Source organism: Anabrus simplex, chromosome 2, assembly GCF_040414725.1.
Source record: "Anabrus simplex isolate iqAnaSimp1 chromosome 2, ASM4041472v1, whole genome shotgun sequence".
Lineage (NCBI taxonomy): Eukaryota > Metazoa > Arthropoda > Insecta > Orthoptera > Tettigoniidae > Anabrus > Anabrus simplex.
Window position 1 is genome coordinate 1,201,873,053 of NC_090266.1, and position 25,516 is coordinate 1,201,898,568.

The 25,516-nt window shown below is 38.1% G+C and overlaps 1 protein-coding gene across 1 annotated transcript in view; it reads left to right on the forward strand.

The window, feature by feature from the left end:
- Hsdl2 (Hydroxysteroid dehydrogenase like 2) overlaps window positions 1-25,516 on the forward strand; it is a 190,458-nt gene that overhangs the window by 128,741 nt on the left and 36,201 nt on the right. Inside the window, exon 6 of the mRNA XM_067142200.2 lies at window positions 11,469-11,663. Coding sequence (XP_066998301.2) covers window positions 11,469-11,663 — 195 coding nt within the window. The remainder of the gene's footprint in view (window positions 1-11,468; window positions 11,664-25,516) is intronic.

Sequence of the window (25,516 nt, forward strand, 5' to 3'; positions counted from 1 at the left end):
AATACATGCCCACAGTTATGCGACCTAAACCACGTATATTCTCGCTTTGTGCTAAGTGTGCTATAACATTCTACCAATTTCATCTCTGCAATTCAATTCTTCCTAGCAAGAAATTTCCTGTCCCTTCTCGATTGCAATAATATCACCATATATGCAGTTCAAGATCCAGCGTGAAGAATGATCTTCCACAGTCATAAGACGAAGACTTCAGTCCTACTGGTGAACTTTTAGCCTTCAAGCAGCCTCAAACACATAAGCTGTGTTAATGATTTTGTAAGACATGTGGACCTTCCTAAGTACAGTATTCTTGCCCAGTGTGGAGAAGTCTAGTACAGAGGAATTGAAAATAAATTATAGAAATGATAAAAAGAATGTATTGTATTTAAAATGGTGCAACTGTTCCAAGATGCAACAAGGTAAAACAAGGCTGTATTGGAATTGAAAGGGGACTAAGACAGGGAAGTGTTTTGTCACGTTAATTACTTATAATGATGACATAAAGGCCACCAGAATGAATGGTTTTATCCAGTAAGCGAGAATAGTGATGAAGATCAGTGTTGAAAAAGGAAAACTAAGATGATAAGAAGGCAAAGAGAAAATAGCAATAAGCAATAAGTCTTTTGAAGTTGTGATTACGACTTGCTACGGAGCAGAAATTTACCCGTGAAAGCTGAAGGAATGTGTACGGTGACAAGTGTGGTTGAGACATAACCCTTGATGAGACATAAAGGATGAAAATCTAATATAGACAGGCCTCAGCTTACGTAAATATTTCGTACCAGAGTTCTTTGTGCAAGTCGAATTTGTACCATAACCTATTTGTCACAAACACATATGAAAAAGAAAAAAAAAAACTGTTTAATAACACTGTCAAATTGACTCCCGATTACTCAACTTCACGAGCACTAAGTTTTCTCCGTGTTTAATCGCTAAATGATTTTCACTCGTCAAAATTTAAGAGTCGTGTTTCTCCCTCCCACTGTGACTTTGGTGTATCAGCCTATGGACCAGGGCATTTCTTTTGGAAGCATTGAAGAACAGATACAGGTGTAAGCTCATTTCTTCTCTTGTTTTAACCATGGGGGAAGAGTGTGACATGATCGATGAACTAAAGAAAATAGACATGTTGGACGTACTGGGGTGGATAACTGAATCTTCAAATGAAATCTACCGCACCAGCCTCATTCATCCCTGGAGAAATTTGCTGGACCATTCAGGAAATAAGTTTCAGGAAAGCAGGGAAGGGACAGGAAATTGAGAAATACTGGACTATTGAAGAAAATTCCAGGTGCCAGGCTGAGTGGCTCAGACAGATACGGCGCTGGCCTTTTGACCCCAACTTGGCAGGTGGTAGTATTTGAAGGTGCTCAAATACGTCAGCCTTCATGTCAGTAAATTTACTGGCACATCAGAGAACTCCTGTGGGACTAAATTCTGGCACTTTGGCATCTCCAAAAACCGTAAAAGTAGTTGACGGGACGTAAAGCCAATAACATTATTATTACCGTGTTTTGGTTGATCTGCAGAGGTGAAAGAAGGTGCGGGCTGGAATCAGTCTAACTTTTTTTTTTTTTTTCCTAGGGGCTTTACGCTGTGCCGACACAGATAGGTCTTATGGCGACGATGGGATAGGAAAGGCCTAGGAGTTGGAAGGAAGTGGCCGTGGCCTTAATTAAGGTACAGCCCCAGCATTTGCCTGGTGTGAAAATGGGAAACCACGGAAAACCATTTTCAGGGCTGCCGACAGTGGAATTCGAACCTACTATCTCCCGCATGCAAGCTCACAGCCGCGCGCCTCTACGCGCTCAGCCAACTCGCCCGGTGGAATGAGTCTAACTACAAGTCCGAAAGATGAATTTAAAACTTAAATAAAGGTTATATTTTCAACAGATAAGATTTAACAATTTTTCACTAGGTGAAATAACAATGAATATTCAGCTACAATAATAATTTTACAAGCGAAAACACAAGTTAAGGAGTCTTTACAAATCCCGGGCTTCGTGCCCCAATTTGACAATCCTTGAGCTCTCAGCTCACAACCACAAATTACCAAGGGCAGAAAACCCCTAATTACATGGAGCACTTGCTCCCACCTCGTAATGTCAAGTCTCCTAGAGGCACCTTTCAAAATACCAGAAAGAGCTGACCCGCTCTCAATCGTCCAAGCCTATTAAAGGCAATAACAGACTATTACACTTAACTGCCATCAAGGCACAACTTATAATGGAACAGGGGTATCTCGTTACCAATCTACTGGGCCTTCGCAGGAAGGAAAACAAAACGGGTTAAGTTAATGGCCCAAAATACAAAGCTGAATGGAGGCGAGTACTTGCACTCCTACATGAAAGCTTGTTAAAACCAAAGTGGCGCTAGGCCGATTCCACAGGGACTATTCCCACACTAGGGAGGTGACTCGTATAAGAAAATTTTGATACATAAGGAAGGAGAAGAAAATCGGTTATGAAAACGTAGTCACCTCAAATCAAAATGAAGGGGAGCTTGAGAGGGTAAAGCACTCTCTGTCCCCGATTTACATTTAAAGATATATGAAGTCTTACAAAGATGAAGAAAAAATTTACATGTTTTAAGTTATAGGTTACATATTAAAGGTTTTGGACCTGCCCCGCGGGTTAAATTGCTGAGCTAGCAAGGAAAAGAAAGATGTTAAACGGCCATTACCTTGTTGAAGAGCTGCTGGCGGATGAAAAGAGGCGCTTCCCGCCTCCTGCTATACACTAAGCTAGATGTTGTACGAGTGGCCGAGAGACCAGAAAATCAGCAGTTTTATACCCTCGTGGAAGATTCGAGACCTTTCATGAATAATTAAGACACACCCACATGCGTTTATTGGTCAGCTAAAAGTTACAAGTCAAAAATGAAGAAGAAACCTGTGATTGGAGGGAAATTAATTACAGAAATTACTGATTGGGTAAATTCAAAACAGGCGGAAAGAAAGGATTAATATTGCCAACCCACCAACGAAAGAACGAAATTTAGTAAAGACAACAACTTGTTCCTTCACTTCGCACCGGGGTCCATGATCATAGTTTTTGGTAGAGACATCTGTGAGAGAATGTCCACACTTCTTGATAATTAGTAAACAAAAACAATTCGAAATTAACACAGTGACATCTTCAGATAAACGGTTGAATTAATTTAGTTTTAAAGTTCAGAGTTTCAGCTGTAGAGGAGTACTTTAAGGCGGAAAATTCAAATGTGCGGCGTATAGGTGTACCAACCGGTACAATTATTATTATTATTAATATTATTATTATTATTATTATTATTATTATTATTATTATTATTATTATTATATAATTCGCTGGGGCCATCAAAGACCATGTTAAGTCTTGTTGCATTTGACACTGAACTTGGCCTTCTTTAGAGCCCAAATTTCCCTCATTCTTTGTGAGTGGGCCTGCTTACGCTCCTCTGTCCAAGTGGCACCATGTCTTCGCTTCAGTTGCTCGTCTCGGTTTAGCCCATTCGTCTATATTTTCTTGCGGAAGAGATCTGTGTTAAGGGCGTCTTCAGCTGAGATATGTAGCATTTGCAGGTCTTCTTTGGTATTTCTAAACCAGGGAATTGTGGTATTGGGGTTTGAATCAAAAAAGTGAAAGATTTCTTTAGTTAACTTTCTTCTGTCCATTCTTTTCAGATGACCGTAAAATAGTGCCCGTCTTTTTCTGATTGTGTCGGTAATTTTCTCTATTTTGCTGTAGACTTCCTTGTTGGATCTCTTTTGATGGATTCCATTTCTGTACTTTGATCCCAAGATTCCTCTTACAATTTTGCGTTCTCTTTTCTCCAGTTCTTCAAGGAGTCCTTTGTTGGCATTTAGAGACAGGGTTTCAGCTGCATATAGAGCTACTGGCTTCAGAACTGTTTCATAGTGACGTATCTTGGTGTTTTGGGAAAGGCATTTTTTGTTGTAGATTGTGCGGGATGTTTGGTAGGCTATTTCCAGTTTGCGTACTCGCTCCTGAAGTGCTTCTTTGTCCAGTCCATTTTTCATGATGATCTCACCCAGGTATTTGAATTTGTCTACTCGGGTGATGTCCCCGTATTTTGTATGGAGTTTTGGTGGAGCCTCTTTGATGTTAGTCATTACTTCTGTTTTCTCAAACGATATCTGCAAACCAGTTTGTTCGGCAATTTCCTTTAAAATTTCAACTTGAGCTCTAGCGGTTTCTATGTCGTTTGAGAGAACAGCAATATCATCGGCAAATGCTAAGCAGTCTGTTGCGATCCCCTTGGATTTGGTTCCTATTCTCAATGGACTGTAGTTGGTTTCCTGTAATCTCACCCGCCAGGTTCTGATGATCTTTTCAAGAACACAGTTGAAGAGTATTGGTGATAGCCCATCACCTTGTCGGACTCCTGTTTTGAAGTCAAAGGAATGCGAGAGACATCCGTGGAACTTCACCTTGGATTTTGTATCGGTCAGGGTGGCTCTAATTAATGCCAGCAGTTTCAAATCAACTCCAAATTCATTTAAGATGTTTAGCAGGACTTCCCGGTCAATGGAGTCCTACACTTTCTTAAAGTCCACAAAGACAGACACATACTGCTTGGACCTTAGTGTACAATATCTGATGATCGTTTTGAGAGTTTGGATCTGTTCAGCTGTTGAGCAACCTTTTCTGAACCCTCCTTGGTATTCACCTATTTGATGTTCGACTTGTGCTTCCAAACGCTCCAGGATGGCAAGTGATAGAATTTTGTAAGTCACGGGTAGCAAAGATATTCCTCTGTAGTTGTTGATGTTCTTCATGCTGCCTTTTTTGTGTAATGGATGGATCAAAGCTATTTTCCAATCTTCGGGTAGGGTCTCCTTGTTCCAAATTTCTTCTATTTGCTTTTGCAAGATATCAAGTGATTCATCTGGGGCATATTTCCATAGTTCTGCTACTACTGAGTCTTCCCCCGGCGCTTTGTTATTTTTGAGACGGGCAATGTGGCGCTTGATTTCATCCCTGTCGGGTGGTCTGGAATCTGGGTACCTGAGTAAGGGTTCCTTGGTCTCAATGGCGCTTTGCGGTTTAGAGCAATTAAGTAAATTCTTGAATTAATCTGCCAGAATGCTGCAATTTTCTTCATTTGACGTCGCCAGTGTGCCGTCCTTTCGCTCAAAGCATAGAGATGGTGGTTTATAGCCAGTGAGTTTACGTTTGAAGGCTCTGTAGTACTCTCTGCTTTCATTCTTCCTAAAGTTTTGTTCTATCTCTTCAATGAGAGTTTTTTGTATTTACGTTTCTCAGTTCTGAACACCCTAGCTGCTTGGGCACGTTGGGTTTTGTAGGTTTCCCAATCATTTTCTGATTTCGTAGAGTAGTATTGTTTCCACGCATTGAGTCTTTCTTGGAGGACTGATTCGCAGTATTATTATTATTATTATTATTATTATTATTATTATTATTATTATTATTATTATTATTATTATTATTATTATTATTATTATTATTCCAGGCTGCGAAGATGTTACTGTGGGTGAAGTTGGAGAACAGATGAGGTAATATGAAAATTGTGAAATTTTATACGGTTTATATTTTGCACTATTGAAAGAGAATGAAGTTAAAAATTAAGATGAATCAGAAGACGAAGAGGTGGTAAACATTGAAGAAAGGATTATTCATAGTGGAGAACTACACGCCACTGCATCTGCCATGGATATTTTGTTTCTCCGTAGCCTACGCGACTGCACGAAGACAAAATGAGTGCATGATACAGTCAAGCATCACGTTTTTCCCTTAAATGAACTACTCATTCCTTTAGTTTTGTACACAAGTTTTTTTTAACAATTACTTTAGGGTAAGTTGTTCTGTATTGTGCTAGAAATTTCATTAGAGTAATATGCAGTAAAATATTATGAGTTGTGAATAATCTCCCCCATGTTGTGTAAAACTTGATTTATCTAAAGTAGGGCCCACGAGAGTTGAAGTCTGACGTTTAGCGCCACCGGCGAGAAAAAGTTGACTAACGCTGCTCGAAAATGGCCTGTTGCTATGGCAACAGTAACAGAGTTGCAACATTTTAGGACACTATCACCACGTGGGTTGGCTTGCTCTGTCACTTTTGTCATTCATATTCTAACTGATTTCTTTTCTCGATGAAGTATCGTCTTCCTATTGTGTTTATTATACCGTAGATAATTTTTGAATTGTACAGCTACCGATAACAATCGGAGTTAAATAATAAAAAAACTATCAGTGTGGGTAGTGTTGTTCTATTCTGTGATTAACATGTGCATTTGTTGAGGTTATTGTCAGAAACTGTTGATTTTGTTAGTGATTATGAAATCTTTTATATATATCGATAATGTTGTGTTCTGTCTTAAATGCTGGAATTATTAACACGAGATTAGGAACCGGTTAAGGTAAATGAATTGTATTAGGCCTAGGCCTACATGTTTTATTAAACACTCAGCCTGTCTGAAAGGGTGGTAGGCTGCAAATGAGGTAACTATGACAACGCACCGTACTTCGTAGTTACAGCTTTCGCCGCTCACCTGTCAGACTTCAACTCTCGTGGGCCCTACTATAAAATTCAGCACACACTGTCCACATTAGGTCAGGATTGCAAGACTCTACTGTACTGCAATGCTATAAAACTCCATGATGGTTTCCATTTTGAGTCAAGTACATTTTTAAATATCCAGCATTGTAACTCTAACAAGACAATCACACATTACTTTTACCACACATACACACACACAATTTCCTAGTAAGTTTCTTCAATTTTTCCTTTCTTCCACAACCATTTGTAACTCTATTTCTTTCCAACCTGCACCTCCTTCTTAATCTCTTTACTTCTCTATTATAATATAGTGGGTCTTTGCCATTCCTTACCACCTTTAAAGGTACATGTTTTCACATTCCTCAACAATTGCTTTAAACCCATTCCACAGTCTGTTTACATTTTTATTTACCATTGTCCACCGATCATAATTACTTTTTAAAAACTCCCTCATTCCTGTTTTATCAGCCATATAACTTTTACAACCTTCCTTTCTATCACATTTATTTTGAACTACGACAAAAATAGCTTTGTGATCACTACTGTCGGATTTTGTATTATGGACACTCGAGTTTAGGCTTTAATTACAAACGAACCAATAGGCCTAATGCAATGCGAGTTATACTAATATTTTCCTTGTTTAATTCTACATTAGCGTATATAACACACATTGTTTTCGACGTTCATTAAATATTTTTTATTTGTGGTTGTAATAAATATTGGCCGGGTTTTTGGCTTCTTCTCTAGGAAGCGCTCACTTAGGAATATATACAACGAAAACTACTTGTCTGATGGTAATGCAATTTTTATATGTTATAACCACATGTATTTTTAGTATAATACTCAAGTTACAATTTTTTTTTAACCTTCCCAAAAAAAGTTCTTATCATTTTTCTAAAGCAACTCTTTCTCAGCCCAGGATAAATGTACAACAGCAAACTTGGGCTTGTTTTGAAGCACTCAGTCATGGTTATCAGAAACTACAACAACTGTAACCGTACAGTCTGGTACCGAATTTATGAAGAGTAATATTGAAATGAGGTTTTGTGTACGCCGGACCGTGCAATTAACAGCAGGCCGGGTGCTGAAAACGGGCGCAGTGTTGCCGCGTTCAGTAGTAATCACGCGCGCAACGAACATAGTACACTCGCCCCGGGAAGTTGTGCAACGGAATGCCCATGACCGTGGTTTATCCGCAAGGTATTTTCAGTTGTCCTATGTTCTGCATGTTGGCCACGTCACTTCAAGATGCCTCCGAGACCGCCGTTATCAGAGGGTGAACTTGCAATGATTTTGAGTGCTATTTGTTTCTTTCAATGTGAGGGGGAAAGAGTAGGGGACAAGAGGTTTCCTGTGTACAAGAAGGTGGCAGATTGTCTTGGATTATCGCTGTCGTCAGTGAAGAGAGTAGAAGCCACCTCAAAGGAGAATGTTGGAAATATGCCGTCCAGGTCAAGAAAGAAGCAGTGTGTGAGATTGGGGCGTCCAAAAATCCATATTGATGATTTTACTTTGGGCACAATACGAAGAAATATGCACGATTTTTATATGAATAAGATATTTCCCACAATTAAAAGCCTTCGCATGAAACTGTTAGAAAATATGCCGGATTTTCCTGATATGTCAATTTCTACGCTTTTGAAAGTAGTTCAAAGCTTGGGATTCCAATTCAAAAAACTAAACAGGAAACCAGTGCTAATGGAATCTGTGACAGTCGCTGCATCCCGACATACCTACCTTAGACGAATTAGAGACATAAGAGCACAGGGCTACAAGATCTTCTTTACAGACGAGACGCAGTGCGGACAGAACCATACTATGAAATATGGGTGGCAAGAAAACGTGGTTGAAGCTTTATAAAACAACTATAATCTGTACAGAGGGTACATTCAGCAAATTTATGGATGGCGTGGAGGGTTCAAAACACCGTCTGGAGCTGGGAAACGCATCATAATTTTACACATCGGAAGTGAAGAAGGATTTCTTGACGGTGCAGAACTTTGTTTTATTGGCAAGAAAGGCACTGGTGATTACCACAATGAGATGAACTCTACTCATTATGAAGAATAGTTTATGAAAGTCCTGAGTTTATTGCCTCAAAGGTCGGCTGTCGCTATAGATCAAGCTCCATATCATACGATGGTCGATCCTTCATCTAAAGACCCGAACATGTCATGGCTGAAACCTGAAATTATATCCTGGATAACATCAAAGAATATTTCACTACCACCTGAAGTTGAAGATTATAACAAATTAACGAAATCAGAGCTGACTGTCCTTGCCAGGCCTTATTTTCAAACACCGGTAAAGGAGCTGGAACAACTGACTAAACGACTTCGACCAGATGTACAGCTTGTTTGGTTACCAGTAGCCCAGTGCGAGCTTAATCCAATCGAGCTCATTTGGGCTTACGTAAAAGGGAAAATAGCAAAAACAAATATGGCTAACACATTAGAAAATGGTAGAGGTATGGAAGCAATTAACGCTTTAGACCGAGAAGCCTTACGTACCGTCACCCGTGAACTCTGGAAACAATGCATTAAACACGCTAAGAAAATTGAAGACCACTACTGGGAAAAAGATGAACTGTCTGAAAACGTCCCTTATTTCGAGCCAGTCATAATCAACATGAATGACAGCAGCATCGATTCATCAGAACACAGTGATTTTCAGACGAAGAAAATCGATAGAATTAAATATTGTAAATATATGTAAATAATAATGCAAATAACTCTTGTAAAAATTGTACAGTGTGATATTTCTTAATCAGGAAGTCAACCATTTTTAAACCTGCATTTGAGGGTCCAAAGCCCTTATGAGAAAAGGTAATGGGAAGTGGAATTTATAAGAAGAAATAAAATTAAAGGTTGAAAGTAAACGAAAAGCCGTGTTCGTTGCGCGCGTGATTACTACTGAACGCGGTAACACTGCGCCCGATTTCAGCACCCAGCCTGCTGTTAATCGCACGGTTCGGCGTACACAAAACCTCATTTCAATATTACTCTTCATGAATTCGGTACCAGACTGTACGGTTACAGTTGTTGTAGTTTCTGATAACCATGACTGAGTGCTTCAAAACAAGCCCATGTTTGCTGTTGTACGTTTATCCTGGACTGAGAAAGAGTTGCTTTAGAAAAATGATAAGAACTTTTTTCGGGGTGGTTGAAAATAATTGCAACTTGAGTATTACACTATAAATACGTGTGGTTATAACATATCAAAATTTCATTACCATCAGACAAGTAGTTTTCGTTGTATATATTGCTAAGTGAGCGATTCCTAGAGAAGAAGCCAAAAACCCGGGCAATATTTATTATAACCACAAATAAAAAATATTTAATGAACGTCGAAAACAATGTGTCTTACATACGCTAATGTAGAATCAAACAAGGAGAATATTGGTATAACTCGCATTGCAATAGGCTCGTATGTAATTAAAGCCTAAACTCGAGTGTCCATAATAAAAAATCCGACAGTAGTACCATCTATTACTTCGGTTTCTCTGTTGAGCTCATCTCGTTTTACCAGTACCATGTCCAGAATGTTCTTCTCTCTTGTTGGTTCCATCACTTTCGGATTCACCTGTCCTTCCCAGATTAACTTATCTGCCATTTGTAGGTCATGCTTCCCGTTGTTCGCATCACCTTTCCAGCTGACATTGGGTAAATTATCACTCGCTACAATCACGTTCCTTTCCATATCTTTTCCCACATACACCACCCCATGGCACTACAGCCCTTGAAGGGCCTTGGCCTACCAAGCGACTGCTGCTCAGCCTGAAGGCCTTCAGATTATGAGGTGTCGTGTGGTCAGAACAACGAATCCTCTCGGCCGTTATTCTTGGCTTTCTAGACCAGGGCCGCTATCTCACCATCAGACAGCTCCTCAATTCTAATTACGTAGGCTGAGTGGACCTCGAACCTGCCCTCAGGTCCAGGTAAAAATCCCTGACCGGGCCGGGAATCAAACCCGGGGCCTCCAGGTAAGAGGCAGGCACGCTTCCCCTACACCACAGGGCAAGCTTTTCCCACATAGCCATTTATCAATAAGTCCGCCAACCCTATATGGAGGGATGCACAGTAATCTATATTGCGTGTTCCTGTGGTGGTTGGTAGTATAGTGTGGTATGTTGTGTTGTGTGAATATGAAGAGGAGTGTGTTGGGACAGACACAAACATCCAGTCCCTGAGCCAGAATAATTAATCAGAAGCAATTAAAATCCCCGACCCGGCCAGGAATCGAACCCGGGACCCTTTGAACCGAAGGGCAGTACGCTGACCATTCAGCCAACGTGAAACTAATCTATATACATATAAAATAACGTGTCCTGACCGACTGATTCATCATCCCCGAGCCAAAACTACTGGACATAAAGAAATGAAATTTTGGGGATACAGGTATATTAGAATTTAGGTGCTCACTAAGGGAGGTAATATTCCATCGCTAAGGGGGTGAAAAGGGGGATGAATTGTTTAAATGAGCATATCTGTATCTCAAAACCTTAGAAGTTTACAGACATAAAAATTGGAATTTAGAATCTCCTTTGAAAACAAAGGTACACATACGGTTTGTTTGTAATGTTGCATATGTTTATATAGAATTTTGTTTTGACCAGACTGCCTTGTTAATGGCTGGGATTTGATGCTTCAACATGGTCTTCACAGTTCTGTCGTAATTGGTAAACTGGGGACTTTGTGAGGACTTTGGCTTTTAATCTCACCACTGATATGCCTCCACCTCCGTAATGTAAAGGTTAGGATTATTAGCTGCAATCTTCAGGGTCCCGAGTTCGATTCCGGGTGCTGCCATAAGTTTAAGATTGGCAGGAGGGCTTGTATGTAGTTAAAGTGGTATGTGCAGCTCACCTCCTGTGAGGGGTGAACCTGAAAAGAGCTGCACCAGCTCAGGATGACACAAATTTATTTTACAATGGATATTTTTGATTGTTACAGAAAATGCAGACCAACTGATGCCAGACTTTTTCCTTGAAGTTCCGGACACATCAGCACTTGATGCATCAAAAGGCCAGAGCAGACCAGATGCATCCTCGGATATCAGTCGTATATTCCAAGCTATTGAGAAAAGCCTGAGTACCAATGCAGACATAATTAAAAAAACTGATGCTGTGTTTGGTTTCACATTAACTGGTAAGTGTGTGTTTAGTTACCTAGATATTTTTAGAATTTTATGTACCTCCCTATAGGATAAATCTTATAGATTACAGCAATTCTTTTGTCGAGAGAGAGGGAGGGGAGGGGTGGTGGACATGGCCGGTACTGAGATGTGTCCATGAGTTACCACTTTCTGAGGGTTGTTAAGTCACTTTGAGATCTATTAAGGTGTGGGAAATGTTGTTGGCTGTACGTACATGGTTAGTAGGGTCAGAGGGAAGGATAGTCAAGTCACATGAGGAAAGCACGTTTTCTAGCTTCTTAGTACCGTATTTTTTCATAAGTAGATTAGTGTTAAAGTCCTCTAATATAATGATATGTTTATAGGCTGATAGCAAGTTAAGCAAGCACATTTCATTCTCAGTCAAATAGGATACTTTAGGTGGTCAGTAAACCACTCCAATAATTATTTTCTGTCCACTGGCAACTACTTCAAGGCTTAATCTTTTGAATAAAGAAGAAGAGCCTAATGTAATAAAAAAGAATGCTTTCCCAGAGTTAATACGCATGTAAAGCTAACTGACTGTAATTCTCTGTTTTTGTTTAGCACCCTTACCTTTGTACCCTCAAGCTACGGTAGCAACTCTCCGTTCATTTGGTATAACTCCTTCATGCAAACGGTAATAAAATAAGTACTTCAGATATCGCAATCCATTGCCTTTAGTGTAACACCAGAAATCTTATCAATTCCAGCTGTTTCTCTAGTTTTCAACTTCTGTATCTTTTTGTAAATATCTTTATCATAGGTAAAATTCAGTACTTCACAAATATTAGTCACTTTCTCGACCTGGGCATTATCCTTATACACAACCCTCTTTACATATTACTGACTAAATACTTCTGCCTTCTGTAAACCCTCACATATACACTCCCCTTGTTCATTAATAATTCCTTGAATGTCTTTTACGGAACCTGTTTCTGCCCATAAGTACCAACAGTATGAATACCTTTCTATTTTTTGGCTAAAATTTATATCGCTGTCAATTATACTTACGTTATCCTTAGCTGACTCCTTTGCTAAGTTCAATTTCCTGGCAAGTTCCTTCAATCTCCCCTTACTCCCACAAACATTCCTAACTCTATTTTTTTCTGACCTGCACGTACTTCTTAATCACTTTATCTGTTATGATACAGCAGGTCTTTACTATTCCTTACCACTTCTAAAGGTATGTACGTACCTGTTTTTACATGCCTCAACAATTGCTGTACAGAAAACCCATCACATTGGCTGTTTTTATTTACCATTGTATGAGTTTTATGAGTGCAATGAGTTTAAAAAGTGTTAAATAATATTTTAACAAATTCGTTAGCTGCAGTCGCTTAAGTGCTGCTAGTATCCAGTATTCGGGAGATAGTGGGTTCGAATCCCACTGTTGGCAGCCCTGAAGATGGTTTTCTATGATTTCCCATTTTCACACCAGGCAAATGCTGGGGCTGTACCTTAACGCCACAGCTGCTTACTTCCCACTCCTAGCCTTTTCCTGTCCCACCGCCACCATAAGACCTATCTGTGTCGGTGCGACGTAAAGCAACTTGTAAAAAGAAGTAAATATTCTGAATGGCATTAATACTGAACTTGATCTTTTACTGTCCACTTTCTTCCTTACTGTTTTCAACAGTAAGTAAGCAACAGCAATCCAGTGCTGAAAAGTTATCTCGCCTTGAACTTAAAATGCACATTACTCACAAAGAGTTGTTCCATCTAGCGAGACTTCTCATACAGCTTTGAAAATATTAATTTTGAATACGGGTTTTTATAAGGTTAAAAAATAACTTGATTAGGGTGTTCCTGAACAGTATCAGATTAGGTCTATTTACAGTATATTTATGGTATGGACAGAGTCTTGGAGAAGGAATACAAGATGAAAATAAATAAGTCCAAAACAAAAGTAATGGAGTGCAATCAAACAAGATCAGGTGATATAGGAAATATTAGATTAGGAAATGAAATCTTAAAGGAAGTAGATGAATATTGTTATTTTAGTAGTAAAATAACTAATGATGGTAGAAGTAAGGAGGCCATAAAATGCGGACTAGCACAAGCAAGGAAGTCCTTAAGAAAAGAAATTTGTTCACCTTGAACATGGATATAGAAATTAGAAAGATGTTTTTGAAGACTTTCGTCTGGAGCATGGCATTGAATGGAATTGAAACATTGACGATAACTAGGTCAGAAAGAAAATAAAAGCTTTCGAAATGTGGTGTTACAGAAGAATGCTGTAGGTGCGATGGGTAGATAGAATCACAAATGAGAAGATACTGAATAGAATTGGTGAGAGGAGATTGATTTGGCTAAATTTGACCAGAAGAAGAAATAGAATGATAGGGCACATCTTAAGACACCCAGGACTTGTACAGTTGGTTTTTGAGGGAAGTGTAGGCGGTAAGAACGGTAGGGGTAGACCAAGATATGAATATGCAAACAGATTAGACCAGATGTAGGATGTAGTAGTTCTGTAGAAATGAAAAGTTTAGCATGGGATAGGGTGGCATGGAGAGCTGTATCAAACCAGTCCATGGACTGATGACTCAAACAACACCACCACGGTATAATATAAAATAAGAGAATACATAAAGTTTTACCAATTTTAAAATGAATGCAGTGTGACAAGCCAACAGATGCTTCTATAGTGTGAAATTCTAAGTTCCTCGGAAAACTGTGGAAAAGCTCACCACCATTACATATAAAATGTTGAAAATTTATCTTGGGTAGGACATGAAGATGCCTTTGGGCACCTACTCAATGTTAACACTTTGAGAGTCAGGTTTCTTAGCCCACTGCACACCCCAAAATTTGGGTTTTTGCACATGTTTGTAAAACAACCCTCAAGAGGCATTATATTTTAATGAAATGAATGAATTTAACACAGTATGTTAACAAGACATCAAACAACTAGTTTAAGCATAAAAATTGTGAAACATCATATTTAGTAATGTTTTTTGGTATGATAATCCTCAAAACGAGGTACAGGACAGAGAGTTTTGTTGCACTCCTTACAATGGTAGATAGTCCTTGTATTCCTTTTCTCCCTTCGTGATGTGTGAGCGCACACATAGCACACTCATGAAGGTGGTCTTCTTCCTGGTTCATTTGGAGGGATAAGTTGCTTTATTTACCTTCGTTCGCTTCGGACGTGGCGGCTGTAAGACCTCATCCTCGCTTTCGTTTAAGTCTTCACCACTTGAATTATTTCCAAATATACCTCCTACATCGTCTTCATCACTGTCTTCAAATACTGAACAATCACTTTCATCATTCATAATAATTTCACGAACTGTATCGTCGCTTGTAAGCAAGTCAGCTCGACTTGGCACAGCCATTTTCAACTGTTTGCAATTGACTCGCTAAAGCTGAAGACATCCGCTTAAAAACTTTTCATTTCCAGCGCTCCCCGTGGTGATAACAATAACCTAAAGACTTCAGAAAATAGCCAACAGGTGTCGGGAGGTATCCGTTTTTAATCGTTGTCCAAAGATATACAGTTACGAAGATATATCACTTCAAATTCCGACACGCATTATATTTTTTTTTTTCTTCAACATATACGCTTCCACGATAAAATCAACGTGCATCAAGACGCATAATTTCAACACATTCTGACAAATGTCACCAGCCAGAAACATCACGACATACGGATGGAAAACATGCTCCATTAATATTTCTAATAACTCCAACATTAGTGGCTGCCTAATATATCTCCAGATATATATCTAAGCATTACCCGATCTACAGCAGATTATTAAAATGCTAACTGTTTTGTACATATAAATATTTTTACGGACCCATTTTATTAGAACACTATATCTAAGATTGTTATGAAAAATTCGTCAACCCCATTTGTTCCAAAACAATGTACATGTTGCACCACATATCAATAACATTAATGTAATGTGTTTTTAACCAGGCATATATGACATACATATACCACTGTTTTAGCTAGATGTCCATTTTGACAGCATTATTTAATGCCTATGCTAAGCAAATAGTTTTCATTTAAAATTTTAACCTTATACTAAGACTCAATCAAGAGTAACAGGCTTTACAAACTGATTTTAGCATCTTAGATATATGCCAGTAGGTGTCGCATTGATATTCTAGTCAAAAGTGTTCAAACCAATGTCCTAATCAATAGCCAATTTGTGTAATTTGTGAACCAACTTTAAATGTACATTGTTAAACTTGCCACTATTGAGTTGCACAAATGTGTGTATATTCCACATTGTATAACCTAAAAATTGGATGGTGGTAGCATGTAAAATAATATGTGTCTTCATGGATTATGCACACTAGTCAATCATGTACCAGACATACCAACATTAATGATCGGTTCAAATCAATTCAAGCTTTTACCACTACATCCATTTTAACAGCATTATTTAATGCCTATACTAAGCAAATAGTTTTCATTTAAAATTTTAACTTTATACTAAGACTCAATCAAGACTAACAGGCTTTACAAACTGATTTTAGCATCTAATATATATGCCAGTAAGGTGTTACATTGATATTCTAGTCAAAAGTGTTCAAACCAATGTCCTAATCAATAGCCAATGTGTAATTTATGAACCAACTTTAAATGTACATTGTTAAACTTGCCACTGTTGAGTTGCATAAATGCATGTATATTCCACATTGTATAACCTAAAAAAATTGGATGCTAGTAGCATGAAAAGTGATATGTGTCTTCATGGATGATGCACACTAGTCAATCATGTACCAGACATACCAACATTAATGATCGGTTCAAATTAATTTAAGCTTTTACCACTACATGTGATGTTTTTGTAAACAATACATTTTTAACGCTTGTCAACTGAGGATGACCCCCTAGGGGTCGAAACTAGTCTTGACTATATTTACTTGCTTAATGTAAAATAAATTTGTATTGATAAGGTGGAAACTCATATACATATTGTTTTTTGTAAAGTAATATCTATCAATACGGAAATGAAACTTATAAACAACACGCATTATATTTTGCCGTAACCACAGCGGCACTTACCACTACATGCAATATATATTGCGCCATGACTTTAATATGCGCATTCCCATCATGCCTCAGTCTGGTCATCTGGTTGCTCTTTGTTCTTGCCCTCCGCTGCTTCACAATATGGCACCATATTCATTCAGTCAGTGATCACCTATGGTTCTTGGCCCGGGTTTCTTATTCCAGTTATTTTGTGGTTAAGAAGTCCTTTTGTGCTACAGAATTGAAGCGTGCCTATGATTTCAACAGGGCAGTAAATAAAAGTACTGTGCTCCAAAAGTATCGTGATTAGATATGCAGAAGAATGGCCATGTTTAATATTTCCTTCGGCTGTTCTGTTTTATAATCTAAAACACGGTCATGTATGCAATTTACTTTTATTGTTACTAGAGAATACTGCTAATACAGGTCCAGTTAGTTTTTTCTTGTTACCAATGAGTTTTCTTCTCAAAATAATCCTTGGGAAAATTTTATAGCGAATTTTTGTTTGTTACTGGTTTAAAGTCGCAGTAACACATCAAAGTTTTTTGGCGACGTAGGGATAGGAAAGGGTTAGGATTGAGAAGATAGTGGCCTTGGCCTTCATTAAGGTACAGCTTCAGCATCTGCCTGGTGTGAAAATGGGAAACCACGGGAAAACCATCTTCAGGGCTGCCGGCGGTAGGATTCAATCACATTATCTTCCGAACACAAGCTCACAGCTGCGCGACTCTAACCACACAGTGCCAACTATTTCGGTTTTATGGCTGTTGCTTCTGAAAATGCGAACACAGTGACTGGCAGCAATAATGGCTTTGTCTTAAAATATCTGAGACACAGTCTTCTGTTTTAGTACAGAGATGTTCATGCCATAAAATCCATTCAGCTGCTTATACCTATTTGCCAGTCAATATTGAACATTATCTCGTTCAACTTTTCTATTATCCAGAGAAAGTTTCTTAAGACTTAACCCTTTGGAAGTATTTTATATCAAGGGATGCATGGTGCTTAACCTAACAAGATTTTTTAAGTATGTAAGTACATGTTGGCTATCTCTCCTTGAATGTATCACCAAGGTACATCAAAGTACTGTGCTAATGATTTGCTGGGGACAAAAAATAGTGTTTATAAACCAGTTTGAAACAGTGAGGGCTTTCTTCCTTGATCCCATTATAAACTTATAGTATTACTTTATTTCTTCATTAAATGTTCTCCAAATCTGTTATTTAGTTATCTTCGATTTTAAAATAGAATAGGATATTTCATTTGTATGTGTAGTGTCCTGTAATTTACGTGCTGCTAAACTCAAACATAAATTAATTAATTAATTAATTAATTAATAAATAAATAAGAGTAAATGTGATCAGTTCTCTGCGTGCCCGTACACTTGCCATTGTCTGCAAGCAGGTACCATGGCATCTGGCTGAAACTCTGGCATGGCAGTCGCTAGCTGATTTACAGTAGTTGCTATTACATGTACCTCATATCGTGCGTGGAAGTTACTTATTTTTAACTTTCGGGAATCTGTGAATGTCCATGTTACATTACCTTGATTGAAAATAATGCTTCAGACCTCCACACAGAATAAAACGACGGCAATCCGAAGGTCATTGCCTATTGTTTATGCATTTTGGATAGCTGAATCTATTACAAACGCTAGCTCACAACTCAATCACCTCAAGATTTTTCATTTAAAATGGTGGTGAATAAATTTTACTGTTACGACCCTCTTCAAAAATGCTAGATTTGGCAGGATACCGCTCACGTTGACAACACTAGGTATGGCACTGTGGCAACATAATGGTTAGGTATTTTATGTAGTTTGCTCTTTTTGAACTGTATCTATATTCTGTGAGTACATTCATATTGCTATGAAGGAGATATGCCTTGTTGTATTGTAACTGGTTTTACATCTGTTTACAAGGAGCTATAACGAGGCAAGACCTTTCTTTATACCACCCAAAAAATGGAGGGACATGTTTTTGAAGGAAAAATACTAGTCCCCACAAGGACAAAAATTTTACTAGAAAGTCCTGTGTGTGATATTCATTTTTATTACAAGTAATATACATTATTAAGACTGAAAAATTTGTGATTAAAGGCAAAGTGAGGGAACTTATGCGACTGAGATGGCTGTCATTGACCATAAGGATGAAGAACAGGATAAAATGTTATGACTAGCTTCTGGTGAGGATGAGTTCCGAGAATGAATCCACAATAATAGTGTGAATGCAATAATCTTACCTACGCAGTGGGTGTAGAAGTGGTACTGGAGCAGAAGTTAGTGCGGTGTGTTAACATCCTGGAAATTTTCGTCAACACTTTCGCTGGATTTCATCTTAAAAGGCAATTAAGACTTAAAGCAACCTCTTAAGCCCATCAAAAGTCCAGATCATCATTTTGGGGGGAGTTCCCATTGTAAAGAACTGCTTGTGCTTGTCGGCCCGACCCTGCTCGTTGCAGAGATAATAGTATGAACCCAGTAAATTATTTTACTTTCCTTTTACAATTTGCTTGATGGAAGCGATGGTCACTTTATTAAGTGCCTTGTGTGAAAATGGGAAACCATGAAAAACGGGCTGCCGACAGAGGGGTTCGAACCTACTATCTCCTAAACGCAAGTTGACGGCTACGTGACCCAAACCACCTAGCCACTTGCTCGGTACTCTGTATTTTCTCTGTGTCCAGAGCTGAATTTTACGTTGTGGAATGTGTATATAATTCATTAGTAAGGAATTCACCTAGGGTGCTACACAAGAAGGGCTGTGTGTTTGTAATAAAATTGCTTGCAAACATAATTTCCTTTTCGTAGCATCTTAAATTGAAGAGCGCAATATTATGAGTGGCTGAAACAGGTGAAGTTAGCACACTTTGCCTTCTATACGCTGAGCTGACTGTTTTATTTCTGCCTTAAATACATATGTCACCGAAGTTTGTTAGGGATGAGCATTTTTTTTATTGACCTTTGGCTACATTACCACTTGGTCATCACAGACCTCCATATAAAGCAATATACACAGAGCAATACAGAAAACTTAACAACACATATTACAGTAAAATCAAGGTTTTACGTACAGTTTATTCCAACATTAAAGAATTTGTGTCCATATTAAGTCCAAATAGTACACGTCGAATAGCAACTATTGGACTCGTCCTATCAGTGGCCAGCGGACTGACAACAATAGGCAACAACAGACTACATGTCGGCATGTGAGTTTACCTCGGCGACCATGCGAGTATAGTGTTTCACAACAAGTTATAAAGAACTTGTGGTTTGCAGTACATTAACACCCACAGTGAATGAGTTTCAGAAGTAGTTTTACTTCACAAGTAATACTTGGAATACTAGCTGAAAACGTATTATTTTCTATGCAATGAGTAACAAACTAAAATTTTCTATTGTTTTCAATTTTATCAGTTTTAAAAATCCAAAAAATGAAGCAGAAGATAATACATGTCAAAATTCTGCAGTTAAGGTTTCTTCTAGTGACGTTGATATTATTACTGCTAAAAAGAGAAAGGATGTGCAGATGAAATAAGAGTAAGTCCTCCTAGTACTTCAGTGGAAGTAGCTAATATTCCCACCATCTCCAATGATGTTGAAATAGTTGCATGTAAAATATATAGGCAAGGGGCAATGCTTACTAGTAAATAACTTTTCAGTTAGTGCTAAGCGGTTAGTCAGTGATGAGCAAAAGCTTGCTATAAAATTAAGTTACTCAAGTGTAATGTTGAAGGACCCTTGTATTAAATCATTATTATTAATTCAATACAGAATGCACACATGACCGAAACAGGGGAATAACGTAGTTGTCGGTGGCGACTTGCATGTCTTGGCATGCTTAGTACATTTTCCATGTTTATATAAGTATGATAGGAACTCGCTAAATTCTTTGAAGAGTTTTCCTTCGTATTACTTATGTATGAAAATGTTTAATAGTGAATGCTTAGTGTAATTTTGATAGGCATATAAGAGTGAGAACTCATGAAAATGTATAGAAATATAAATTTTGATTAGTTGAAGGGAATATGTAGCCTCTTCCTACAGTTCTCTGTTGTCATTTTACTGCAAAATGTAAACTCGTTATTTTTGCTTTTTAGTATGTTTACAAAATAAATAGCCCCCACCAGGAATCCTGGATCCACCTCTGGTTGAGGCGCTGGCCTTCTGGCCCCAACATGGCAGGTTCGATTGTGGCTCAGTCTGGTGGTATTTCGAGGTGCTCTAATACCAGCCTCATATCAGTAGATTTAATGGCATGTAAAAGAACTCCTGTGGGAGTAAATTCCGGCACCTTGGCATCTCCGAAAACTTAAAAGTTTTTAGTGGGACATAAAAATCAATATTAAATTTAATTATGAAATGGGAGGTATGAATAAACACCCTACTCAACTTTTCCAAGCAAATATACTGAACGTAAGAATTAAGTTCTTAAGATTGAACCCTGTAGCTGAGCGTATGCACTTGATATGGAGGTCGTGTAGCATAAACTCACATTTTGATCAGTCTGAAGGTAGATATTAAGTTGTGGTGGTATGAAAAAAAAGAGAGTATCTCCTCTGATTGACAAGTATATGCTCCCTTTGGATTGAGTATAGTTGACCGTTATCAGTTATATCTACTGATTTGTTGCTCTATAGAAAGAGAGAGGGTATACAGGCTGTAGTACCTTCGCTGATGGGACAATCTTGTAACATGGGCATGGTAACATTTTTATCCATCCCTCATATTGTTTACTAGATTCTAGGCATGAAAGTGAACGTGCCTCTCTATGTCAGCGGCTTGTTGTGACGTACTCGCTCGCTCTTTCTCTGTTGTGGCCCTTTACATTTTCAATTTTTTTAAAATTATTGTTGATCTTCATTTGATCTCTTCCTTTAGGTACTTTTGGTATTCAAAGAAAAGTAGGTGTACAAAGCCTTTAAAACTGGAATGATCTCAATAGCAACACTCCTTAAATTTGATAGTGTTAGTTACCAGTTCTTGGACTCAATCTTTCACATGATGGCCACATATAATCTCCTTATTTTTCAAGGTATCAGAAAAAGTTAATAGAACACAAACTTCCCATGAGCTATTTTAGTGTAAAACCAACTGTAAATGAGATACATTAAGTTTTATGCATTAGGCCCTTTCTGAAGCACTCCTTCCTGCTGAATTATTTTTGAACAGCTTATAACTGAGGTCCTCCTAGTCCTTATTCTAAACTTAAATACCAGGCTTCATTAAAATCCACTCATCTATTTTCCCATGATGCTGTAACAGACACAGATAAATATTAAACTGAACTTGACATAGGTAGTTACAGTGACATTGGTTTTCTTCTCAGAGTACAATATTGACCGACTGGAGTGTTGCGGTTAAAAGCAATTCTGTCATATGAAATGCTCACCGAAATGAAAAATGGCTCAGCTTCTTATTTTTCACAAACAGTACTACTTGGGCAATCTAAATTCCTATTTCCAGAGCTGGATAGATGCTCCACAGAAAGCGATGAATGCTGTTCTGCCGTTTTCTGTTGGGTGAGCACACACTTCATTCCCATCGACTCCTGAGAGCAGGGATCAAATAGCTGCAACAAACAATAGTCTATGTAATGTTTTGATCAATTTTATGGGCTTTTAACATTGTAGGCCTTCACATTTAGTATTATCTGACTGATATTAGGGCAACCAATGTAAAGGGAGTTCCCCTTTCATGGCTCCCTCTTGTCTTATTCTTCAGATTCCTTTACTGCTTTTTTTCATTTTTATAATCATTTTTACAATATTCCTTATCAGTGTGGGCTGATGACCATGCGTCTTTTACCTTAAGACAATTACGAAAACACCAGTCTAAATTCATTAATTCTGTTATCATAGTCAGTACAATAAAACTGTTTATGATATAAATGATCAGAAATTGTATTCCCTGTAACTTTCTTATGTAGTATTTATTGATAGGATCACTAATAATTTCGATGTTGAGATTTAAATTTTAGGCATTTCGCTAAACTACCATTTCACCCAGCATGAATAAAATTAGTCCTAGCCTAGACTATAGTGCTTTATTTCCCAACTTTACATACAGATTTTCATTAAATTCTGTTCACCTATTTTCTCGTGGCTCAGAGTTTATATGGACTAAGCAACAAAAGTCAAAGTCCATGAATATATCTGTTACACATAGCCAGTACAATAAAACTATATAATTCATAAATGATCGGAAATGGTATTCTTTATAACTTTTGTAATGTAATATTTATTGATAGGACCTCTAATAACAGATATTTGAGAATTAAATTTTAGCCCTGCCCCTAAACTACCACTTCACTCAGCGTGAATAAAATTGTAGCCTAAAACGGTGTCTTATTTCCCGATATTCCATACCAGATTTCATTGAATTCTGTTCAGCCCTTTTCTCACGACATACATACATATATACATAGGGGATGGAAAAGTTAGAAATTGTCTTTCATTCTTACTGTGGACATGAACGATACTGAAATACCATCTTTTTTTAAATTCTGAGCAATATACAGACAAAATTCTTATTTTATTTTACCAAGTTGTAGTATCCTTAATTGACGGGACAATCTCTTAGAATGGAATATTGATTTATTTTGTCTGGCAAGATTAAGGCCATTAGACCCTCTCTTTCATCTAACCAGAAAATACAATATAGACATAATGCTGTATAGGCTTTTGGGCTTATGCCGTGTCAAGAAAATAAAGTGAAATTCTTTACGTTTTGCAAGGAACTGTGCCCTGTGTCCTCGAAAGAAATCTTGACTGTCCACTAGAAAGGCTTCCTAAACAATGACTTTAAAATTTAGACATTATAATAGAAGTGGAAATGGTACGGTCATTCGCCACCAGATGGCTCCCAGGACGTGGCAAGAACACTAGCGTTCGAAGCGGAAGCTGACCGAACATCAGACTAAGCGGTTCACATAACGTGTGTACGTAACATATGAACTTGACAGGTGTATGATATAGACACAAGCCTGGAATGAGACATCTGGCACCGAAGAACATACAAATTTGGAAAAAAAACGAGACAAAATAACAATAGTGAAAGGACAGGGAAGGGAGCTACCTACGTAAATTCTTAATGGCTGGCAACCAGGTATTACCTAATTGATAGCCGGTGCCCCTGTTGAAATTGTTTGGATTTCTACGTATTTCCACAGCTTCCCGTATAATCCTGGACCTGTAGTGTCTAGTGTGGGTAAGAGCTCGAGCATCTTGAAACATGACATCATGACCCGACGATAGAGTGTGCTCAGCTATTGCCGATTTGTCTGGTTGGTTGAGACGAATATTACGTTCGTGTTATTTGATACGGGTACCAATGAAGCGGCATGTTTAGCCGATGTATACCTTACCACAAGTACAGGGAATTTCGTATACCCCAGGATGTAAAAGTGGGGACAATTTGTCCTTGTTTTTACTCAGACTGTGAGCAATTTTAGTGGCGGTGCCAAACACGGTTTTTATGTTGTGTTTGCGGAGGACCTTGGCAATTCGATCTGTGGTGTTGTGAATGTAAGGTAAGTAGGCAGTTCCCTTCACTTCTTCCTTCTGTGAGCTTTGCTTGGTCATTTCTCTGGGATGCAGGGCTCTGTGAGTCTGCAAATCACTGTAACCATTGCCCTTGAATGCGACTTTGAGCGTGTCCATCTCCGCCTGTTTATGTGATGGCTCCCAAATTGGTCTCGCCCTCTTGGCGAGTGTCGTGAGAATGCCTTGTTTTTGTGCTGGATGGTGGTAAGAATCTGCATGAAGATAGCAATTTGTCTGGGTAGGCTTACGATAGACAGTATGTTCTAAGGATCCTTTTATTTACAACCACCTACTCAATACAATACAGTACACTCATTGAATTATAAAATAATCATGAGGTTTCTTAAATAATGGGACATGTTCATTAGCCATTAATGTACAAAGACTAGGTCAAGACCCTGAGCTTAAAATGATCAAAATTGTGTCCTCATATTAAAAGAATAACAATTTCGTAATAAAAAGTAATAATATAACATTAGACTTAGATTGTAACAATATGTACAGATTAACAGCAAGAATTTGTCGTGGAATACATTGAACGATGGCAGTCTGTGCAGTTAAAAACAATCATGGGTTGTTAAAGTAAAAAATAGATATTGTGGACATTAAAATATACGTCAATGTGTGAAGCGTGGATTAATTATTGAAGATGGAGTTCCTTCAGTTATGCAAAAACAAGATTTGAAATAGAGTTCATTGAGTAGTAAGAGTCCAAATTGAACCAGTCAAAAGGCACATAACGACGAAACTAAGGTTGATGTGACGTGATCTCCAATAGTTGCGATTTCTATAGGAGAGATGATCTCGATGCCAGAAGGAAATACAAGTTATCTAGTCCATATTCACGCGCTAGCTTTAAAACTAAAATCATATGTAACATAGAACAGCAATAATGGACTCATTAAAAAGTAATGACGATCTTGAATATAAGGAGAGTTCTAGCAATTCTTAGATGAATAGAGCAGATTATGGCACAAATTGGAGTTTGGAATCCTTGGGACTAGTGTGAGGTGTCCGCTAGCGTTAGCTGCGTGAAGCAAAGCTATTGGCCAGTTTGCTTCAGACATACAACACAAGAAGCAGTAATAAAGCTACTCGCCAGTTTTGTATAAAACAAAAAATCACCATGAGCTATTTTTATGCAAAAGAGATTCAGTAAGAGACACAGTTTTATGCTTTAAGCCTCATCTGAAGCATCCCATCTTAGTGAAATGCATTGGACAACTTATAGCTAAGAACCTACTCAACCTTATTCTAAACTGATTACCAAGTTTCATTAAAATTCACTCGTCCATTTTCCTTTGATGCCGTAACAGG